The 22,219-nt window shown below is 37.4% G+C and overlaps 2 protein-coding genes across 2 annotated transcripts in view; one reads left to right on the top strand and one right to left on the bottom strand.

The window, feature by feature from the left end:
• PLEKHG7 (pleckstrin homology and RhoGEF domain containing G7) overlaps window positions 1-1,178 on the top strand; it is a 74,446-nt gene extending 73,268 nt beyond the window's left edge. The window contains exon 16 of the mRNA XM_021006421.2: window positions 937-1,178. Within this exon, the coding sequence (XP_020862080.1) occupies window positions 937-1,041 (105 nt within the window). The 3' untranslated portion in view covers window positions 1,042-1,178. The remainder of the gene's footprint in view (window positions 1-936) is intronic.
• A 3,995-nt stretch (window positions 1,179-5,173) lies between these two features.
• Window positions 5,174-22,219, bottom strand: part of EEA1 (early endosome antigen 1) — a 121,305-nt gene continuing 104,259 nt past the window's right edge. The window contains 7 exon segments of the mRNA XM_021006418.2: window positions 5,174-9,195; window positions 9,751-9,849; window positions 12,607-12,727; window positions 13,003-13,241; window positions 17,900-18,085; window positions 18,969-19,100; window positions 20,050-20,235. Coding sequence (XP_020862077.1) covers window positions 9,073-9,195; window positions 9,751-9,849; window positions 12,607-12,727; window positions 13,003-13,241; window positions 17,900-18,085; window positions 18,969-19,100; window positions 20,050-20,235 — 1,086 coding nt within the window. The 3' untranslated portion in view covers window positions 5,174-9,072.

Genomic DNA, 22,219 nt, shown 5'->3' on the forward strand with positions numbered 1-22,219 from the left:
ATTTTTTAAATTTAGTCAGTTCTTTTAATAATATTGCTGTTGCTGTATACAATGTTCTCTTAGTTCTGCTCATTTCACTCTTCATTGTTTCATGCAAATCTTTACATGTTTTTCAAAAATCAACCTGCTCATCATTTCTTATAACACAGTAGGATTGCAAAACAATCACACACCACAACTTGTTCAGCCATTCCCTAACTGATGGGCATCTCCTCAATTTCTAGTTCTTTACCACCATAAAGAGAGCTGCTATAAATATATAGGTTCTTTTCCTTTTTCCTTAATTTCCTTGAGAATCAGACCTAATAGTGGTATTTCTGGGTCAAGAAGTACATGCGGTTTTATAACTCTTTGGGCATAATTCCAGATTGTTCTTCAAAATGGTTGGATCAGTTCACAATTCCACCAACTGTATTAAGTCCTAATTTTTCCCCATTCCCTCCAATATTTGTTGTTTTCCCCTTCTATCTGTGGTAGGGTTCTTCTGCTTAACTCAATTTTATTTTATTTTATTCATTCATTCATATATTTTATTTATTGTTGCAGCTTCTCTCTTGGTTGTTAATGTTAGAGTTGGACTCTGCTCCTGGGGTGTGGAGATAATGTCTCAGGCTTCAGGCTTTTGTCATGCTGTTGTTTTCTGAGCTCTATCTGGGCTGCCCCCAGGGCTCATTGTTTGTTGATGCAGCCAAATCTGCCTGGAGGTATCTACTCTTCAATAGACCACACACTGGGGGAGGTCAGGTCTTTCCAAACATCCTCCTAAATCATCTTAGGCTGAACGACTGTTTTACCCCAACTTTCAATTACTTCTGATGCTCTAAGATTTTCTTTGAGGCCCTATTGTGAGGGAATTTGGGAGAGCTAAGTAGATTTACTCCACCATCCTCCCAGAATCCTCCTGTGATAAAGCAGTTTTTTTTTCCACTCTTACAGAAAACATGGATGGCACAAATTCAAATGGCAACCTCTAGCTTCATGAAGAGATATGAGACAAAGAAATCCTCCTTCACTTTGTCTACAGAATCCTCTGAGATCTAGGGGCCAGAATACAATGACTGTATTTGCTATAACTTTTTATCTACTGATAGAGGCTGCTCCTGTGATTTCATTGGCATAGAATGAGGACACGCCCTCTGCCAACTCTACCTTCTCTATAAGTTAGTCTAAGGGGGCTGCCTAGGGCACTTGAGACTTTTAAGTGATTTGGTCAAAGCTGGGCAGCCACTATGTGTCACCCTTGGGTTTCCTGTCTTCAAGGTCAACTTTTATGCATTACAGCATGCTTCATCTAACTTTTTATGTATTTAGGTTTAAATTATCATTTTTACAAAGTTATTATAACCTTCCCCCCATGATCAACTGTGAAGATATAGTGGTACTGTGGAATATGAAGATTTGGTTCAAGAAAATCAGCAGAGTAGAGGTTATAAAGATGGAAACATTCTGGGAGATCCCAGTGAAAAGCATTCTGACTTTCAGAATATTTGGTAATATTTCCATTAGCCTTGAAAGATGTCCAGTTAAGATTAAAAATTGAACAGTGCGACACAAAGAAATAGTGGAAGCGCCTCTGTCTCTAAACCAGGGGTTCTTAATTTGAGGTCCATGAACCTTTTTTTTAAAAAAATGATATATTATTTATATGTGTATGTGTGTGTGTGTGTGTGTGTGTGTGTATACACACATATGTGACAACTATTTCAATATAATTGGTTTCATTTGTAATCCTATGTATTTTACGAATTTAAAAACATTATTCTGACAAGAGGCCCATAATCTTAACTAAACTGACAAAGCAATCCATGACACACAAGAAAGGCTAAGAACCCCAGGAGTCCCCAGATCACACTTTGAGAACAGCTGGACAGTAGGAAAAGGCCTAGAGTTAGGAGAGTCCTAGGTTCAAATCCCATTTCTGACAGTGGTTTATTGGCCTAAGTCATTTAAAGTCTCTGAGCCTCAGTTTCCTCATCTGCTATTTTGACCAGCGCTTTTGAAACTGTGAGTCATGAGTGGAAAAAGTTTAAGAAGCCCTTATTTTGACCACTCCTCTTCTAGCACAATGGATAACTAAGAAAGGAATGCTATTCATGCATGGCCTTGCTCTGCAAACCCTCAAACATCGGTCATTTTTATTTTAAACTTGGTGCCTTAGATATGAAAAATTAAACAAGAGGGATGGCCCACACTTCCTACCCAGAATTACATGGACATACAATCCTCATTTCTCAAAAGTTGCTCACATTTATTCATTTTGTGTATTTCAGGTTAAAAAAAAAATGTTCACACAATTAGGGTCCAGTGAAAAAGAACCCAGGCTTGGGAGGGAGAGGACCTGGGTTCTGCTGCTTACTATGTGTGACCTTGGGCAAGTCACAATCTGCTAGGCCTCAGTTTTTTCACCTGTAAAATGAGAGGGTACTAGGTGACCTTTGAAGCCCCTTCTATGACCCCAATGAATGAATCAGAAAACTGAACTTACTTCTCTTGAAAGAAAATTAAGTTTTTCAAGCACAACTTGAATGTTTTCATCCATGTCATCAAACTTTTTTGATCACTTTGAAGGTCATTCCAATATATTCCTTTTCTTCAACATAACTCTATTTTGCTTTTAATAGAAAAAAGCTACTTATTGTTGATATTACTTTTTCCATTTATTTTATAGACCATAAAAATTCAATTAGACCAAAATCAAGAATCAAATATGCTTGCACACTACTAACTATAATAATACCTTGCATTTATAGAGTGCCTTAAGCCTTGTAAAGTGAGAAACTGAGGCAAAGGTTAAGGGACCTGCCCAGGGTTACGCAGCCAGTTAAGTATTTAAGGTTGAATTTCAACTGAGCTCTTCCTGACTCCAGGTCAAGGACTCTGCTCACTGTGCCACCCAGCTGCCGTTATTCAGGGAGGGGACATAGTATGGCACATTTCATTGGTGTAGGGAACTCCAAGTGAGAAAAATCCCTCTAACAATGCAGCTGGCCTTAAGAAAGTTTGAAACATACTGCTATAAAATGAAGACACGAAAATGTTGGAAAGTTAAAGATAGGGGAAGCTAGGTGTCACAGCAGATAAAGCACCAGCCCTGGGAGTCAGGAGGACCTGAGTTCAAATCTGGCCTCAGACACCTGACACTTACTAGCTGTGTGACCTTAGGCAAGTCACTTAACCCCAATTGCCTGGCCAAAAAAAAGTTAAAGATACACACCCCTCCCAGAAGATATCAGATGCAATTCCACAAGGGTCTTAATTCAGGACATGGCACTGTCACAGCAAGTTTGTTGGTCACGTGAAGGTAGTTGGAAAACTAGATAGCAGATGAAGAGTTGAAGATGTGGACAAGGATGGCTATATGGAGCGGTCTATGTGAAGTAATTAACTTGGGTTAAAAAAAACAAACAAAAAAACTTCACACAAATAAAAATGGGTCTTGGTGGTACCTATCTGACTAATTTGCAGGTTGTTGGTGGACGTTAACTTTATAATTGATGTTTATATAGTGTTTTCAGGTTTGTAGACCAATCTACATGCATTATCTTATTTCATTCTCACAACACTGTAGGGTAGTAAAGCTATCATGGTCCTTTTACAGATGAGGAAACTGAGGCTCAGCATGATTAAGTGGCTTAAGTCAACAGACTAATATCAGAAATGGGACCTAAACCTGGGTCTAAGTCTAAGCCTCTTTCCACTATACTGGTGGGTCACCAAGTGTCCTCTAGGGACCCCTGGGCCTCTTCTAGGGGGCCAGGGGGCCAAGTCAAAAATAAGAAGAAATTTTAATTTCCAATGCAGCAAGTACTGATAGATATAATCCATGTAAACTAAAGCTCTTTGGGGGCCTTTATAATTTTTAGAGCATAGAGTCCTAAGTCCCAAAAGTTAAGAGAACCACTGCACTGTACCATGGTGTCTCATAAGTAAATGTTTGATACAGAATCCTAGATAAAGGAAAGCAAGGTGATGTAAGGGATATACTAGTAATTGACATGCATATGGTGCTTTTAAGTTTGTAAAATACTGGGATGTATATGTATGTGTGCACATATATATACACACACACATACACACACACACACACACATCTCATCCCATTTTCTCATTTATGGCTTACAACAACCAAATGAGGAATTGAAATGGGAAAATAGCACGTAAACACTGTATTTCAAAGGTGTTGGGCCTTTACAGTTTTCAGTATCTGGACCCATCAACTGAAAACAGAAAAATCTATTCTAGAGAGTAGCAATGATTAAAGAAAAAAAGGTGTTGTTTACTCAGAATGAAAAAATAAAATAAAAAGGGAGAACAGTGTTCAAATATGTAGGGATATTGTGTGGGTGGTAATGAGAGGTTCTTCTGTAGTCACTGACAAACAGAGCTGTAGGGTTTGGATGCATTGCCAAAGGAAGTTTTGCTTCATTGGAGATTGTTATGGAAAAGTGTAAATGTTCTTATTGCTGAGGAAACATCTCAAACATGTCATTTAGGTACAGGCCTACTCAGAGAGAGGGCACTTACCAGATGATCTCTTAAGGTCTCTTCAAGCCCTATGATTCTATGAATCATATTTATGTAACATATGAAGGGTTGGTTTTCCCAGTTTCATTCCACCCAAAAAGGGAAAAATACATGTTTAAAAGAAAATCTTTAACTTTTCAGCAACAGGTTGTATACAAAGACTTTTGCAAACACCAAAATGGAAATTCTAACTTACTTTTAAGGAATACTCTACAACGTATCAGTAGATAACACCTTGCGGCCAAAAATCAGGCAGCCAAAAGATCTCCCTTTTGTGGAAACAGTATCTCAAACAGGCACTCCATTTTGAAACAGAGGTGGGCAAATGGGCAACCTCTTACAAACGTACAGCATGAAATGAAGGGTTTTCACTGATTTCTTGGCATTTTATACAATGATCCATGGAGGAAAGCAAAGAGCACAAAGCAGAATGGGACAGATGAACCATACGATGAAGGAAATGAATCATGCCTCTTAAAAGCATGCATTTAACTTCTACTAGAGTTGAAATAAAAACAAAAACCCCAATGCTGACTTCCAAGTGTACTGTGTTCCTATTCTATTGGTAAATAAATTACTTCAGAACAAATTCCCTATTGTCTCATTTTGTCATGTTGAGGAAAGACCATATGTTATCATAGACCACAACTGCTAGAAAGAGGGTTTTTATTAATATTCTTTTAACAGATTAAAAACCAAATGCAACAACACAACAAGTCTCCTTCCAACGCTCTTTGTACAGAATCACGTACCACCATTTGGGGTTACTGGTAGGTACAATTCGAATCAATTGCCATCCGATCCTGAGTTCAGGTAGTACAGTGCACGCTGAACTAAACTCTTCCACAATATAAGGCACCAGCACATGATCACAAGGAGTACATACCACACAACTTAAGAAACAAAAAAATCAGATAAACAATCCATGCAAACCCATCTACAGATGAGCATGATCCAGTTTCCAGAAGTACATGTCATGGACACGTAACTGCACTGTGTTACCAGTCTGCACACAGCAAGAACTTAGTTATTTCCAATTCTATTTGATACATGTTTACATAAATTCCATAGGTCTATGCACAATATTCACATCTGCAATGATAATGAAAAATTAGAATCTAGGCAAATGGCAATTAAGACAGGATAATGTGTGGCACGCTTGCATTAAAAATACCATTCGTCAAGCTTGTGTCTAGGAATGCTAAATTAATGGCACATTTAATCTTGTGGATGATAAGTATTTGTGGTTTAATAACCAAAGTGCATATAAAATTCGCTGTGGTCACACAGACCACAATTATCAAAGTGTGTGATAATAATCTGCTCTTTACTCAAGGAAAAAAGAAACATCTTTATGACAGGGTTAAAGAAACAGAATTAGCTTTACAAATCTCAAAACTGTACAATTTAAAAATAATCACCAAGAATCACCTCTTTCAGGGTAATGGGATACAAACATTTTCGGCAATTACTATGTAACACTACTGTGAGGAAGCCCTACTCAAAACTAGCTCAATTCCACAGAGAGGTAGTTGAAACAAAATGCTATTCATATCCTGCACTGAGGTCTTCTGTTTATTTCCCCCCACCCCCACCCCACCCCACCCTTTTTTTCCTTACAAAAGAAACAAATCCTGTACAAGCAGCATTTTTAGTCTTTTTTCTACAAAAGTTCTACAGGTACAGTCTGGCATACACTAGACCAGCAAGGCCTGCCTTTTTCTTTACTTTTTTCTTTTTTTTTTTTTTTAAAAAAAAAACAGCTCTTCTGTGTCTGGATTTGAAGTTTTCCAGCCTGCTTTGCATTACTGCCAAATCACAGATCTTCCAACTCTAACTCACAGACACAAGAATGGAGCCTAGCAGCCACATTTGAAATATGCAGCCTAGGAGCATATTTTCATCTTTTTCAAGGGGAAAATTTCCTTTTGTTTTAAAAACATCTTAGGTTCGTGAATTAAGAACAGAAAGCTATGTGGCAGTGACAACAACATCAGCATCACTAGCTCAGAGAAAGCACAAGGAACCTTAGGACATTGATGGAAACAAGAAAAGCAGTCAGATTACACACTTTTGTAAAAGCATTTCTGTAATAGTCTCCATGTTATTTTTCTAATGAAAGAGGGAAGAGGCATTCAGTGCATCCCATAGCAAGGGAGGAAGGGGACCAAGAATCTATCCTGAGGAATTTTCACGATATTTACTGTTCTAAAAACTATGCTAACGGTGATACTGTGCGCTTCTGTTTGACTTAAACACTATAATACCAACGTCACTGTGTGTATTGGTTATAGATATCAGAGGTAAAAACTACCTGGGAGATTTTCAAAATAAAAAAGGTCTATTTTAACTATTCAGAGTAAATAGTTCTCTAGTCAGTCTATCTTTCACACTGAGCAACGCATTTCCTTTGTCCATATCTGCCTGAGTGCTTAGGATTGTTTCCTTTTTCAGGGGCTTATTCCATATATTTAATTATTATTGACAAGAGGATTTACATGCATGATTCCATTAACAGCTAAGCAAAACTATACTCCTTTACAGTGTAGATTTCAGATATAGGTAACATCATTTCTGGCATGATATTTGAAAACAATCCTAGAAAATATTGACTGCAAAAGAAAAACTGCTTAGTTCTAATTTTTCCTAGTTATCAATAATTTACCTTTTCTCTGATTGCTACATATTATAGGATCATAGATTTAGAGCTGGAAGGGACCTTAGAAGCCACTGAGTCTAAGCCCCTCATTTTATGAGAAACTGCAGCCAAAAGAGGGTGACTTGCCCAGGGTCACACAGCTACTAAGTGTCGAGGGTGAAATCAGAACTCAGGTCTTTATGGTTCCAGATTCAGCACTCTACCCACTGTGCTCATTTTCTTTTCCAGGAAATGTCAATAACTGAGGCTAACTTCAACTTGGGAAATTCCATAATTTCCAGACTCATTATAACAATATAATAAATTAAAGATCTATTTTCAGTCTCCAAAGTATTCACAGACTTCCTCTAGGCATGTATTAGTCTTAAAATCTGCAAGACCATCTAGTTCATCCTGTATATTCTTTTGGTAAGGTCACAGAAGCCCAGAGAGGCTAACTAACTTATGTGAGCTCACCCAGGAGACAGTCCAGGGACTGAGCTGAGCTAGAACCCCGGTATCTAAGGCAAGCTGAGCATCCTCTCCACTATAACATAAGCACTTCCTATTTCAGCTCAGGTTACAAATTTTGGGACTTACTGATGTACTTATTTGGGGCAATAATGTCTCTGTCAAAGGTAGCCATAATGCATCATTTTTTTCAAAGTAAAAAGATTTCTCAGATCAAGTCAAAAACAAAATTCTGGATCAAAATTTGTTGGTCTGTTATCACTTTGAAAATTGTCTACTAATTACCTAAAGAAAATATGAAATAATTGAAAATTTAATGTTTCCTTACCACTTAACCAGTGGTGACTTATTTTTCAATAAATAGGCTAACAATACCAATTACTAGTTTTAAGACGCAAAATTATGAGTCAATCAGACATATACCTAACTGATAGTTTTGGGTGATTATATGAAATAATATAATTTTTAAAAGTTGAAGTATTACAGAATTGAGAATTTCATATTCCTTACGGGAAATAATTTGGCTATTCTCAGAAGACTAAATTGAAAGTAAACACAATTTAGTAATATCATATATTCTATTCAGCAATTAGTGAGAGATCTTTGTGAGATTCTTATTTAGGGGGAGGGCAGGAGAGAGGAAAAGAAGAGCTAAGAAATAGAAAGAGGAAAAACAGACAAAAACATGTTTTAGACAAAAGAAATACTCAACCTTTCAAATATTTCCCCAAGGACACGAACTATTACAAAGCAAGGGATTGGTTTCACAGAAGTCTATGAAATGAGTGTAAGAGGAGTAAATCAGGATAAAACAAAAACCAGGCTTGAATTTGTGGCAAAGAGTCTTCTTAACATACAGTGTATTTAAAATACCCAAGCAACATTTTTTCAACATAAAAATGGTACAACCAGGCTATTGTGTAAATGATACAAGAGTAAAAGGGGTTTGGCAAGTTTCATGGTATTGTGCATGATTTTGTAGAGGAGACGTTTGATGCACATGAACAAGGAGGATGGTAATGTGCAACAAAAACAAACATTTGCTATACTGAATCCTTGTACATTTCTGTAATTTAGCTTTTGGAGAAAGTAGAAAAGAAGCTGTGAGATTACATAAATGTTTGTGAGCAATGAAATTATGTTTTAAAAAAATACATTGATATTCTCTGTTCAAAATTTATTTACATTTAACTAGATAATTCTAAACTAGGCATGAAAGCTGTTTTCAGGGTAAGTGGAAAGAAAGCAACAGGTGATGAGCCCAAGTCTCACAAAAATAGAAGAGTTTTACTGGATATTAATAAACATTTCAAAATATACTGATTTTGCCAAGTATCACAACCACTGTCCAAACCACATAGTAGTACAAGTACTCTTTGAAGTGCATTTATTAAAACTCTAATGTTAGTGTAATCTTGTTTGATGAACACGATAACTAGTTATCCTTGTAAGTCATTGAAACACGCATCACAGACACGAACAGGCTTCTTGGAAGAAGGAGTTAAGGCATTTTTGGCTGAACATTCAGCACAAAAGATATTTCCACACTGTCTACAATGATGCTGCGAATGAGAGAAACAAGAGAAATTAAACTTCCAATAGAAAACTAGGAAGGCATCAGTAAGGGAGGTACACTCACTTCTAGGTATAAAGGGTGCTGTCACATAGAAAAATTGTTTCTTTCACATCTTCATAAAATGTAAACGAAGTCTTTGATTTTCCTCTCTCGCACTATACAATTTTATTTCTGTTTCATTCAGAATCACAAGCTAAACTTTCTCTCAAATAATGCAATGAACTAAAATTTCATTATTCCAGACAGACAGGCAAAGGGATTGGATTTTACACTGGAGCACCGGCTCGGGAAATTCTGGAACCAGTGAAATGCACCGAAGCAGATAACTGAATGTGGAACTCCAAAATCCTAGTCTATACTCAAGATCACGTGAATGGTACAGGGAACCAAATCAAGTATGGGTACACCAATTCAAATTCGTCAGTAAGTTTCTGTCAAAATGTGCTATCCAGATATGGGGCTATTTTATTGATCAAATATTATTATCACTGAGGGGAGGTCTCCTGACACTCATTTATATACGCACAATTCCTTTACATACCCGTCTCACTGTGACTGAAAAGCCTTTTCCACAGGCCATGCAGTTCTGTACCTCATTATCTTCAGCCCATTTTCTATTTAAAGCTTGTGTATGTTTGATCTAAAAAAAAAATCATACATAGACATAAGCAAAACTATAAACCATTTTAAAGAACAGATTATTCCTAAAAACCTATCTATTTAAAAAAAAACACTTGGAGATACACATACACGTATCTGGATATGCACACACATATGGGGGTGTGTGTGTCTCTCTCTCTTTTTTTTAAAGGCAATTGGGGTTAAGTGACTTGTCCAGGGTCACACAGCTAGTAAGTGTCAAGTGTTTGGTCTGCGGCTGGATTTGAACTCGGGTCCTCCTAACTTCTGGGCCGGCGCTCTACGCACTTTGCCACCTAGCTGCCCCCGTGTGTGTCTTTCTCAACAAATATCACACATCACATTCACACATAATAGATTTTCCCTAAAATTGCTCAGTAGCATAGTGGCAACCACCAACTCATTCATTCATTCTTTCATTCCTTCATTCAAATACTTCTCTACTATGTGCAAGGGGGTGGAGAATATACAAAGATAAATAAGACATGGTCCTTGCCTTTAAGGTTCTTACAACCTAGTGAGAAAGATAAAATAGATAGATAGATAGATAGATAGATAGATAGATAGATAGATAGATAGATAGATAGACAGACAGACACACAGACAGACAGATAGATAGATATAGATATAGATATATACATATATATATATATATATATATATATATATATATATGTATACACAAATACAATGAACAAAAATCAGAATATAATCAAGACCATAAGAAGAATACAAATAACTATGAGATCAGACAAAGGAGTGATTATTTCTGGCTTGGGAAGGAGCAGAAAATCAAGGAAAGCATGATGGAGGAGGTAGAATTTGAGCTAGACCTTGGAGGATGGTTAGGAAACAATAGAGGGCTGAAAGTCTAGAGGTTAAAATAACAAGGACTAGGTCCAGGAGGAGCAAGGGATTGAGAGAGGCAGGAGGAAAGTAGACTGTGGTCAAAGAAAAGAATTTCAGAGTTGAAGATCTTGGGAGTATATAGCAAAGTCTAGGGTGTAAGTTCTATGAGACAATCAGTACGGAACTAAGCTTCAGGCGCTTAAACAGGCTTCTGCAGGCTGCCCTTGGCATTCAACCACGACACAAAATATTGATTTCATGAGAAAATGTGCTCCAAGTTCCAAACAACCAATGCACATACAAACACTGAGAAGACAAACTATCTTCCCCTTCCACGCCACTTCTGCCATTCACAAATTGATTCCCAGGAAGGCAGGCAGGAAATAGTTCAGGAAGAAGGGACTTTGCTAGGGGGGACCACTACTAGAAGAGCGCCTAGGAGTCTACCCCTCCCTTTCCCATCACTGTCAGTCTGCCATGTCCCACATCCCTCTCTGGAACAGCCCTAAAGGCAAGGTAAGACATGGGGGCAGAACGTTTTACTGCAGCAGTGGTGGCAGCAGGCTAAGGGGGAAAGGCAAGAACACAAGATGAGGAGGTGGGGATGGGGCAGAGTGATTCCAGTTTTGGTCTGGGACAGCCGCTCTGGAGCAGCTTTTCATATGCGAGGGACTTAGGCATATTGGGAGTGTAAGGTCAGGAACTATCTGAATATGCATGAAGGAAATCAGAAATTCAAAGCGCCAGATGCAGTTCCTGACCAAAGCTAAGACTGACTAATTAACAGGAGCTATCTAGTCTCATGCTGAAAAGAGCCTCCTTTCCCCACTCAAACCCAGGGCCTGACCTCGGCCTGGTTGCTTGCCCTCCACCTGCCATCATAGCAGAGTTTCTCAGCTGTCTAGCCTGCTATGGAAAAAAGTATAGCTTCATAGCTGCTCTTTCATTCTCCCCTATGAATTATCACTAATTGCCCCCTAGCCCTCACTGGCACTCAATTCTGTACTGCCTTTTGATATTCTCAAGGAGACCTTGATATCTAAGTAGTAAAGTACAGTGGACATGTGCTGGATTGGCAGAGGGCCCGAGCTCCAGTACCTGCTGGTCCACGAACTGTCTACAAAACCTTGACAATGGGTCTCGAGTTCCCCTTCTATCAAAGGAGAGGCCTGGACCAGAAAAGTCTTCTGGAGACTTCTTTCTGATCTAATTCTCCAGTGCCCACAGAGCTGGGGGCACTTTGCTTTAGTCAGAAATTGAGGGCCCATTGGGACTGGGAACTCCTAGGGAGTTATCCATGCCAATCAACGGCTCTTTAACAGCTGCCTTGAGTGTGAGGTGAAGTGATTTGCTTAGGGTCACAAAGCCAGAATGTCAGGGTTTAAATCAGGTTCCCTAACTCAGGCTTGCTCCCTGTCCGCTATTCCATCCCGATTCCCTATAACACATGGCAACAGGAAGCAGCTCAACCACTAGATGGCCCAGAGACATTAGGGGTCGTGTGAACTTTAAAGAGAGCCAGATAAATGCACGAATCTTGAGTCAGTCAGGTAATGTTAAAAACACAAAGATTCAGTAGAATTCCTGTGGAAACAGAGTCTGCACGAGTGGATCACATGTCACTTTTCCTCCTCTGGATGAAAGGACTGATTTAACATGCCCAGATCACTGTCTTATCTATCCACCTAAACCACCTAAACCTTGAGGGAAGGCAGCATTATCTTTCCGAATCCCCTATTTTTCAAAGTGTCTTTTCTGAATCTCTCACCACACTTAACACAGGATGTTCAATGTGTTGAATGAATTTTCAAACAGCAGCCAAAGTAACCAGTCTCCTTCAGAAAATGGCACTCTCTGTGAAATCAGAAGGAATGGCCCACTCAGCATGACTTCCCACCCCACGACTTACCTGTAAAGACTGATTTTCTCTGCCTAATTCCTGCACTGCTGCAGTTGTATTGTCCAGTTTTCTCTGCAATTCTAGTACTTTGGCTTGAAGCTTCTCTATTTCGCCCTCACTTTTGAGACACCTGAAGATGGATAATGAAGATATAATTAGATAGTTACAAAGACTTTAAAAGAGCCCATGAAATAGAAAAGGGACTCCTGAAGTAACTAAAAAATCATTGAAATTAAACATTCATTATTTACTCCAAGTTATTTTCAGTTTTAAATGGTGATTTATTATCAGTAGGGGCTTGTTTTTGTTTTTTTCCCCCTACATAATATGTGATTAGAAGATGACAGCATATTCATTTTAATCAATCATAAAGTACATTTTCCCCAAATAGGATAATTTAATCACCTTTCCAACAGTGCTCTCCTTTCATCTTGATTATTCTGAATAGTTGCTTCCAATACTGCAATTTCGCCCCGTAGGTCATCTATCTGTTTCTCTAGCTCACTAACTCTCCGCTGGCTGGCCTGCCATTCTTTCTTTACCGTGCCCAAATTCTCATTCAAAGCTGTTATTTGCATGGTGAGCCTTGTCTCGTTCTCTTCATGCTTCCTAATTTTCTCTTCCTTTTCTTTTATTTCTGCGTGCTGAAAAAGAGGAAAACAAATATATATGTATACACACACATATACACTCTTTCATATTACAACTGCAGTCAGATATGAGTTTGAGTACCCTCCTTATCAAATTTCAAATTTTAGGACCCACACAGAATTATTTTTATGTAGGGAAAAGTGGGATAAATAACACTTGGCTTATAACAAGAGAGACAATAACCATCTACTTAAGCTAAATTGGCTCCAAGTCTACGACTTTAAAATAACAGTTAGCTTATGATTTTCAAGTTCATGTCAGATTTTAAAATGGTCTTTGGGTTCTTTTTGAAAAAGGATAATGAAGAGAGAAATGAGCAGAACAAAGAGAACATTGTACACAGTAAAGCAATACTGCTCTAAGAACAACTGTGAATGACTTAGTCAAATCGACTACAAAGGATCTATGAAGGAAGATGCTACCCACATCCAGAGAAAGAACTGATAGGGAAGTATGTATAGTATAGTTTTACATGCCCACACACACAAATGTGCACACACACCCACACATACCCATTTGTGTCTAATGGTAGCCTTCTCTAGGATGGGGTGGGGAGAGGGAGGGAAAAAAATAAAAAGTGCAAAGCCGAGAACAAAAGAAAACAGATAGAAGCACAGAAAAGCAGGGTATGTAGTATTTATTACATAATATATGATATTACAGAGTACACAACAGAAGGAAAAGTATTGTGGCTTTTGGTCACCATAATTCTAACATGAAATCCAATTATACCTTATGTTTATTTTGCTAAATAAATGTAACATGACAATATATTTGCCACTATTTTTCTTTTCTACAAATGTGTTTTTGTTAACTTTTTGCACCTTGCAGTGACTTGTTTAAAATACAAGCATATATTTTCTAAATTAGAACTGATGCTAATGTCCTATAATCTGTGCTTCACCAACATGGATAGTCCCTCCACCAATTCAGATTACAATACCATTTATGCCTTCCAATCTTGTGCATGTAATTCTTGCCTATGTCTTCTATAATTCTTCCATCAATTAACCACTGGAAGGCCTTCTTTTAGTTCTTTTAATACTTCAGAGGTACAAATATAACACTGAGAATGTCCATTTTTTTCTCTTATTTTTGTTGGCATGAATCTAGGATGGTGGCCATGTGGGCAAATAGGAAGGGAAGCAAGATGTCGTGAGGATGAAATGTGAGCTAAAAGCAAAGTGCTGAGGACTATTTTAAGTTTACAAACCTGGAAGAACGGCAGCCATGAATATTGGAGAAGTTCACCATCACTTGGAATTTGTCCTTTGTTTGAACACTGTTCTGGCTACCTTCCATATGCTTGGTAATCAGAATTCACACCTACCTTGGGTTCAATTATTCCATGTATCACTGAACAAAATTGTTTTCATAACTGTATCTATGAGAATGTTATATAATTATAACATATGTTTAGGACTTATTAAGGAAGGCCTTCAAAGCTGTATCTTATCGTACTGGGTCAACTGCTTCATTAAAAAATATCAGACAGCAGAATTATATATTCTTAATCATTTCAGCAAGAAATATGAGGACAAGATTTTATCTGTTATAGAAAAAATCATTTGAGAAAGCATGTCTGTTATTAACTCATGCTTTTATTGCTGTTGTCATTTTAAGTAATGTCCAACTCTTCATGACCCTGAATTCTCTTCTAGAAGCTAAACATACTTAGTTGCTTCAGCAGATGCTTCTAAGTGGCCTGGTTCCCAACTCCTTCACCAACTGAGCCATCTCACCACCCCCCATTTGTGCACTCCAGTCTGCCAATGTCCTCCCTAAAATGCAGTACCTAAACGGAAACTGACAGCCAAGACAAGGTGGGTTAGGGTACAGAATAGGCAGGCAATCGCCTCCCTGACTCTGGGTACTAGGCTTCTGCTAAGTCAGACTAAGAGCATGTCAGTTGTTTGAGCTATTTCTTGACCTACACTGAGTTTACCCTTTACTAAAACCTCCAAGTCTTTCTTACATGAACTGTTATGTTGTTATACATTCCTCATATCGATCTGTGCAACTGGCTTTTTTGATCCCAAGCATAGGGCTTTAAATTTAATATGGACAAATGCAATCTTCATGGTTTTAAGTCTTAAGAGATTTGGGGATCCTAGAACTGCCATTCAGTGTGTTAGCTCTTCCCCAACTTTGTGTCATCTGCACTTCCATTCAACTTACAGAATTTCCTAACTTAGATAACTTCATACCATTTTCTTCTTGGTTACCTTTTTTGGGGAAAAGTAAAATCTGTATTTTTTTTCAATCTTCTGGAACCTTTCATTCTTTGAGATAACTTAAAAATCCCTTTAAAATTGAAATATCCACAGCACCTGTCTTCAGGCCAGACTATGTCTCTGTTCCAACCTCATCTTAAGTGCCATTGCTATGAACTGTAAAGCACTTAGCATGGTGCCTGGCACATGGTAAGCACTACATAAATGTTAGCTATTATTATTAGCTATTATTGTTGCCCTCTTTCCAGTCTCATCTACAAATGATCTAGCATAGCTACATCTTGTACCAATCTCTATGAAGACTCATTTTCTCAAAATAAATTTTTTCTTGCTATTTTATGAGGAGATACTATTTATAGTCTTCTTCATACTTCTCTATAACATATGCAAATGTATTCCAAATCAGTGTTGCCTTTGGCTGCCTTGTCTGTCCACTTGGTAAAACGATTAACTCTCTGCTAAGAGAGGTGATACCTAGAGACTGCTATTTGTTCTTTGTGCTAACTGGTTTGCATTATTTCTATTTTCTAGGATCCACTTTCCTTTTTATGAAGTTTATAAATAGTTCAGGTTAGAGCTGCATGAATAGTATTATGTACAATGTCTTCATCTTTACCTTTTCCTGTAATTTGGCTTTTATGTTGAACTATGCTCTAACCAGATAATGATCTGACAGCCGAGAAATAGTTTATTCTGAAATGACTGCAATTTCTTTAAAGAGTTATTCCTTCTGTTAAGATATACCCTATTTCTATGAAATCATGTGGTGCTTCCTGTATCCAGCACCCTTCAACCTGTCAACAAGATTTTTGTCCTTTGTCCTTCCTGGATTCTAAGCTGTATTTTCCAACTTCATCCTTCTCATCCATGACCACTGTCACACTGACATTATTCAATATTAAGATGCATGGATGCTGACAGCGTAGAAGATCTTGTCATGTTCTATACAGGTTACTGCAGCACAGTAAGCAATCAATCATCTCCTTCATAGCTTGTTTTGCACATTGTGAATAGTGCAACACGAGATGACTCCTCTTTCTTGTTGCCTTAGGGTAATGGTGAAACAAATGCCAAGCCTTTATTCAACCTTGTGAGGAGAGCCTTTTGTCTTCTGGTTTAGCTACAGGGAGACCATCACGGTGGATCAGCTTCAGTTTCTCTATTAGCATCTCAACTATTAGAGAAACCTGGATACAGATCACAGGTTAAGAGCAAAAACAGTTCAATGACTCCCTGCATGCCCTCTAAGAACTGTGACTCTTAGTATCCTTTTCCCTTTTTCCACCTTCAGAGCCCAGCGGATGATGGGAAGCTAGCATACACCTGTGACTACATGGCACAGTAGAGGGCAGGGCCTTGAGTCAAGAAAACTCCTCTTCCTGAATTCAAGTCTGGCCTCAGACACTTCCTAGCTGTGTGGCCCTGGGCAAGTCACTTAATCCTGTTTGCCTCAGTTCCTCATCCATAAAATGAGTGAAAAAGCAAATAGCAAACCACTCCAGTATCTCTGCCAAGAAAATCTCAAAAGGGATCACAAAGAGTCAGACATGACCAAAAAAATGATGGCCTGAAGCACGCATTTGGATCAGATCATTTCATGGTCATGCACAATGGCCAGAACAATTCATTGTCTGGTGGCTAAACTTGTCAAGATGAGCTTCTCTGGAAGGGACTCATCTGGTACAGCAAACAGACACAGTCTAACATTAGGCAGTTATTAGAAACCTTTTGAGTTTGACAGATGATGACAGAATTTGTGCTCTGATGGCATCACCTTTAGCATAGCCAAGGGCAACCTCCATGCCAGGAAAGCATATAGGCATAGGATTTGCTTTTCCCATTTTTATTAAAAAAAAAAATCCTGAAATTGGTTACGTTAGTATAGCTATTTCCAAATGCCATTTTTTCATTAGATTTTTTCTGAATAAAAATTAGCCTAAAAGATGAACAAGACACAAACACATAACCATAATACAAAATGATGTATAATAAATACAATAAAAACTTGCAAAAGTACTATGAGGCTCAAAGAATAAGGCTGTTACTAGTACGAGTCCAGAGAAAGCTTCACGGAAAAGGTGTCATTTTAGGGAAGGAAGACATTCTGGGAAGAAGAGACAACATAATGGCAAGAAGGCAGAAGACTGAAAGGTATATTTAGGAGCTGAAGAGTAGCCCCATTAGGATGGCATATATGATATAAGGTATGTATGGATGTACGTGATATGAGCTAAGGTTAGACAGGTAAAGCTGCACCAGATTATGGAGGACCTTTACTTCAGACTAAAGTCTGTGAACTTTACTTATGAGGTAATAGGGAGCCACTGGGGATTTTTGAGCAGAGGAGTGATATGAGCAGATCTATGTATTTTATGTGGTGGTATAAAAAAGGACTGGTGGGAAAGAAACTTACTAACCAATTTGGCTTCCTTCTCAGCAAATTCTTTCTTCAGATCATCTTCAGTCTTCTTCAACTGGTCTTTTACTACTTGTTGGTTTTTCTTTTCCTGTTCAAGGGCTGACTCCAGGGCATCTAATTTGCCCTGAAGGTCTAGTTTCTGCTGAATCAATAACTGTTTGGCATCCTTTAGATTTGTTATTTCCTATTAGAGAAACATAACACAGAACTAAAATTTTCAAAATACATCTACAAATTACCTGTAATTAATCATCTAACGATAATGATAATAATAACAACTTATCATTTTGTTTCAATTATTTAAGGAGGTTACATTCCTTTGTTCTCCACACTTTTAAATTCACCCTATTCTCATCCCTCTCCCACAGCCCTTTATCAAAGGAAATAATATTTTTCTAAGTTACAAAACTTAGTAGACAAATACAAGATAGTGACCCAAAGCTACTATCCTTAAGGCAAGATATTTCCAATTTTCTGTTGTATGGAATGAAAAAAGGTCAGTCTTTTTTAAAAAGTCAAGCATCTGGCCTCTAAAAGTATACTTTTCAGTTATTAGAAGCCAACTTCACAAGTCTCTCATCTCTTCCTTTAGATGATTATAAATGAAATTCCTTCATCAAATCTCAACAAAATCAAAACTTTTAGGTTGCCTTGTTTTTACTCAAGTGGTCATAAATGAAAGTCAGATATAGTCAATATGTCCTAACAGGGATTATTTCATAGGTTCAAAGGATCACACAGACTTAGAACTAGAAGGGACCTGAGAGGACATCGAGTCAAATCAAAGTGAGGAGGAATGACTTGTCTAGGCCACACAGGCAATAAGCAGGATTTGACCCCATATCTTCCAACTCCAGAGACAATGCTTTTTTAATGTCCTTAATCTTGGAAAATCTAATAATATTCCTTGTCTTTTAAAAAAAAATCTTAATTCATATGTTTTCCCATTTAACTTTTAATTTCAAAGAAACCAGTATTTAGATATGAAACACTGACAAGGTAGTCTGGCAAGCATGGTATTTATCCACAAATACATGCCAAGTCAGAAAACAGACATTCCAACTCACCTTCAGGCTTTCTTGCTTGCAGGACCCAAGTTCTTCACTCAATTTAGAAATCTCTTTTTCCTGCCTACCCTTAACTTCTTGTAGTTCCATCAGTCTGGACTTCTCATTAGCTAGTTCTTTTTCTTTCAGTGACTAGGGGAAAAAATTTAATTGTAAAGTAGTTAATTCAGAAGCAAAATATAAAGCTATATTTTTCTTATTCACAAATTTATTTAACTTAAATGTAACTGAAACATGATATAGTTTTCAAAATTATGTCAATAAAACATAAAGGGCTGATTACAAAATGCTGCCTGAACTTCCTATCAAAATACCTTTCCAAATTGAACATTAATTATACCAAGTCTCTCCCCCTTTTTACACCTCAGATAAGCTCTATAATTTGATGATAGGTCAGTTATTTTGGGTATTAAACCAAAAATGACAAGTTTCTTCTCATTTTGTGTGAAGAGTATATACTTCTCTGCCAAGAAAAAAAAACTAAACATAAATGTGGTTTACATTTTCTAAGCCACTAAAAGAAAAGCTGATATTTTCACATTCATAGCCTGATAACACACTATGTATTTTATCTTATTGAAATGTATGCAATAGCACTCCCTACTAGGAAATGCTAAATTTTAGCTGAGGAAGATTTTTAATATCGTTCAGAATGGTTTCCAGACTCTTTTTCATCCTGAATATGCAACCAAGGGGCTAGAGACCAAGTCATATGAGGGCTGGCTAAAAACATTAGATATTTTTAGCCTGGAGAAGAGAAGAGAAAGAATTGATACATATGAGAGCTCTTCAAATATTGGGAGGGATTTAGAATGGACAAACGATAAAGTATCCTATAAATTCCAGAAGACTGATAGATGGAAGTTATAGGGAGGCAGATTTGGACTTAACATAGGGAAGAATGAAAAGTCTGAATAATACAAAAATGACAAAAATAAAAGTAGTGAGCTTCCCATAGCTGAAACTGTTCACACACAGGATGCTAGATGAAGAACACTTCTTATTGAGTGAAACTGAAAATCTTGAGGGTCCCTTAGAACATCAAAGCACCAGGTTAAGGACAGAAAGGGAGAAAAGTTACCTTGTCTTTTTGCATAGATTGCAGTGTTTTGCCCTGCTCTTGCAACTGCTGCTCTTTTTTGGACACATCTTGCTCCAAAGAGGCCTTGGCAGTCTTAAGTTCTTGAATCATTTTACTCTGGTTTCCAAGTTGGTTTCGGTTTGAAATCAAGTCCTCCTGAGCCAGAGACAGCTTTTCTTCTACAGACTAGGAAAAGAGATTTATAAGTACTTGTTAATAAACACTATGAAAAACACAAACACTTCCGACCACACTTTAATCAAAACAAGAGAAAGAATTCTCAATTAGGTTGTCTTGCTTAAATAAAAACAAAAATAAGCCCTGCAATGTTAGGTTTTTAAATTTTTACGAGTAAAAGATGTCATTTTGAAATATATGAAATCAATGAGCAAGAGTTTATTGAGTCCTTCCTAACACTATATTCAGCAGGAAATATTTGACTTAATCCTTGCTCTCAAGGAATCTAAAATCATGTTGGAAGGACAAAAGGGTTTTTTTTTTAAAGCATAGGAAATAGCAACCATAAGATAGCAATTAGTTTAGGAGCTAAATTGTAAGGTTAAGACTAATGCTGGAGGATTTAGAATAAACTCTAAAATGACAGAACCTTCAACAAAAGAAGGAGGGTCCTTTTGCAAGTGATTTTATTACATATAAGTCAATACAGGGATACAAAGGAGGAAAAAAGAAGAAAAAGCAAGTGGGTAAAAGATGAAGGGAGAGGACGGGAAAAGATTCTTCTTTTCAATGCTTGGCTAAGGATCTTAGTGCTAGCTGGCTCTCCTTGCCATAGAGATCTGGCCCTAGCACTAAGCAGCCTCCTCCTCTAGCTGAGAACTGTATTGGCATAAGGAGTATGAAATCATAGCTACCTAATGGTCTGTTATGAAATGCTCAAAGGGCCCACATTAAGAAGCCATACTTAGACATATAGTGAACATCTATACACAAGACCAAGAGCCATTTCCCAAAAGGTGAGTGGGTCAAAGTACATGCACAAATAATTTTCAAAAGCAGAATTATAAAATATCAACAATCATATGAAACACTACTCAAATCACTAATATGAGAAATACACATCAAAACAAGTGAAATTTCTTGTAAACATTCAGACATTAGCATAGATAATGAGGTGAAAATGGTCAAAGTTGAAGAGGCTACAGAAAGACAGGCATACAGTTTATACAGCTGATTTGGTTCAACTATGCTGTGAAAAAAAACTGTGGAATTATGTAAGAAGTGACTTGACTATTCCTACTCTTTGACCCAAAGATTCCACGGCTGGGAATATATACCAAGGAAGTTAAAGGCAGCAAGACTGATCCCACATGTAACAAAATATTTATAATTTATGACGAAAAATTTATAAAACAAATTTTTTCTGGTAGAAAAAACCCAGAAATAATGCAGGTGCCCATGCCTGAGAAATGGTGAAATAAATTGTTGTGACAGAATCATAGCTCTTGAGCTGGCAGGGACCTATGAGGCCATCTGGCCCAACCCCCTCATCTTATCGTTGAGGAAACTGATTTATATGACTGTAACAAAATGTCACTAAGGGCAGAGACCGATCTGTTCATGCCTTGCATTCCCAGCACAGAGGGTGCTTTATGAAATGTTTGCTGAAGGAATGATGCCATAAAAAATGATGAGTGAATGAGGAATCCCAAGAAATATTGCAAGATAGGACAACTAATGCAAATCCATATGATCTCTGGGTTAAATTTGGGATTTACTGTGTTCATTTAAAAATTACTTGTTTAGTCTGTTTTCTTCCAGTAACTTCCCTCAAAAAAAATCACCATCATCAAATTATACATTTTTACAGAAAGAAAAAATGTATTTTAACACAGTATTTTATTTTATTATTTACTATTTTATTTTTCTCCAGTTAATTGTAAAAACAATTTTTAACATTCCTTTTTAAACCTTTGAGTTCCAAAACTCTCTCCCCACTTCCCCTCATTGAGAGGGCAAGCAATTCAATATAGGTTACACATGTTAACACAATATTTTAAAGTAAACCTTTATAAGAGGGTTTTTTCCCCTCTTTAAAAAAGTAAACTTGTTTAATGTCAGATGGTAGGAGACTGAACGGGGATGATACTCAGATTCTCAGAATTTATTTTAAACTCCAATAGCTACCTTTCTTTGAACCTGATCACATAAA

The sequence above is a fragment of the Phascolarctos cinereus genome, unplaced genomic scaffold (genome assembly GCF_003287225.1).
Source record: "Phascolarctos cinereus isolate Bilbo 61053 unplaced genomic scaffold, phaCin_HiC Scaffold_1;HRSCAF=81, whole genome shotgun sequence".
In the NCBI taxonomy this organism is placed as follows: domain Eukaryota; kingdom Metazoa; phylum Chordata; class Mammalia; order Diprotodontia; family Phascolarctidae; genus Phascolarctos; species Phascolarctos cinereus.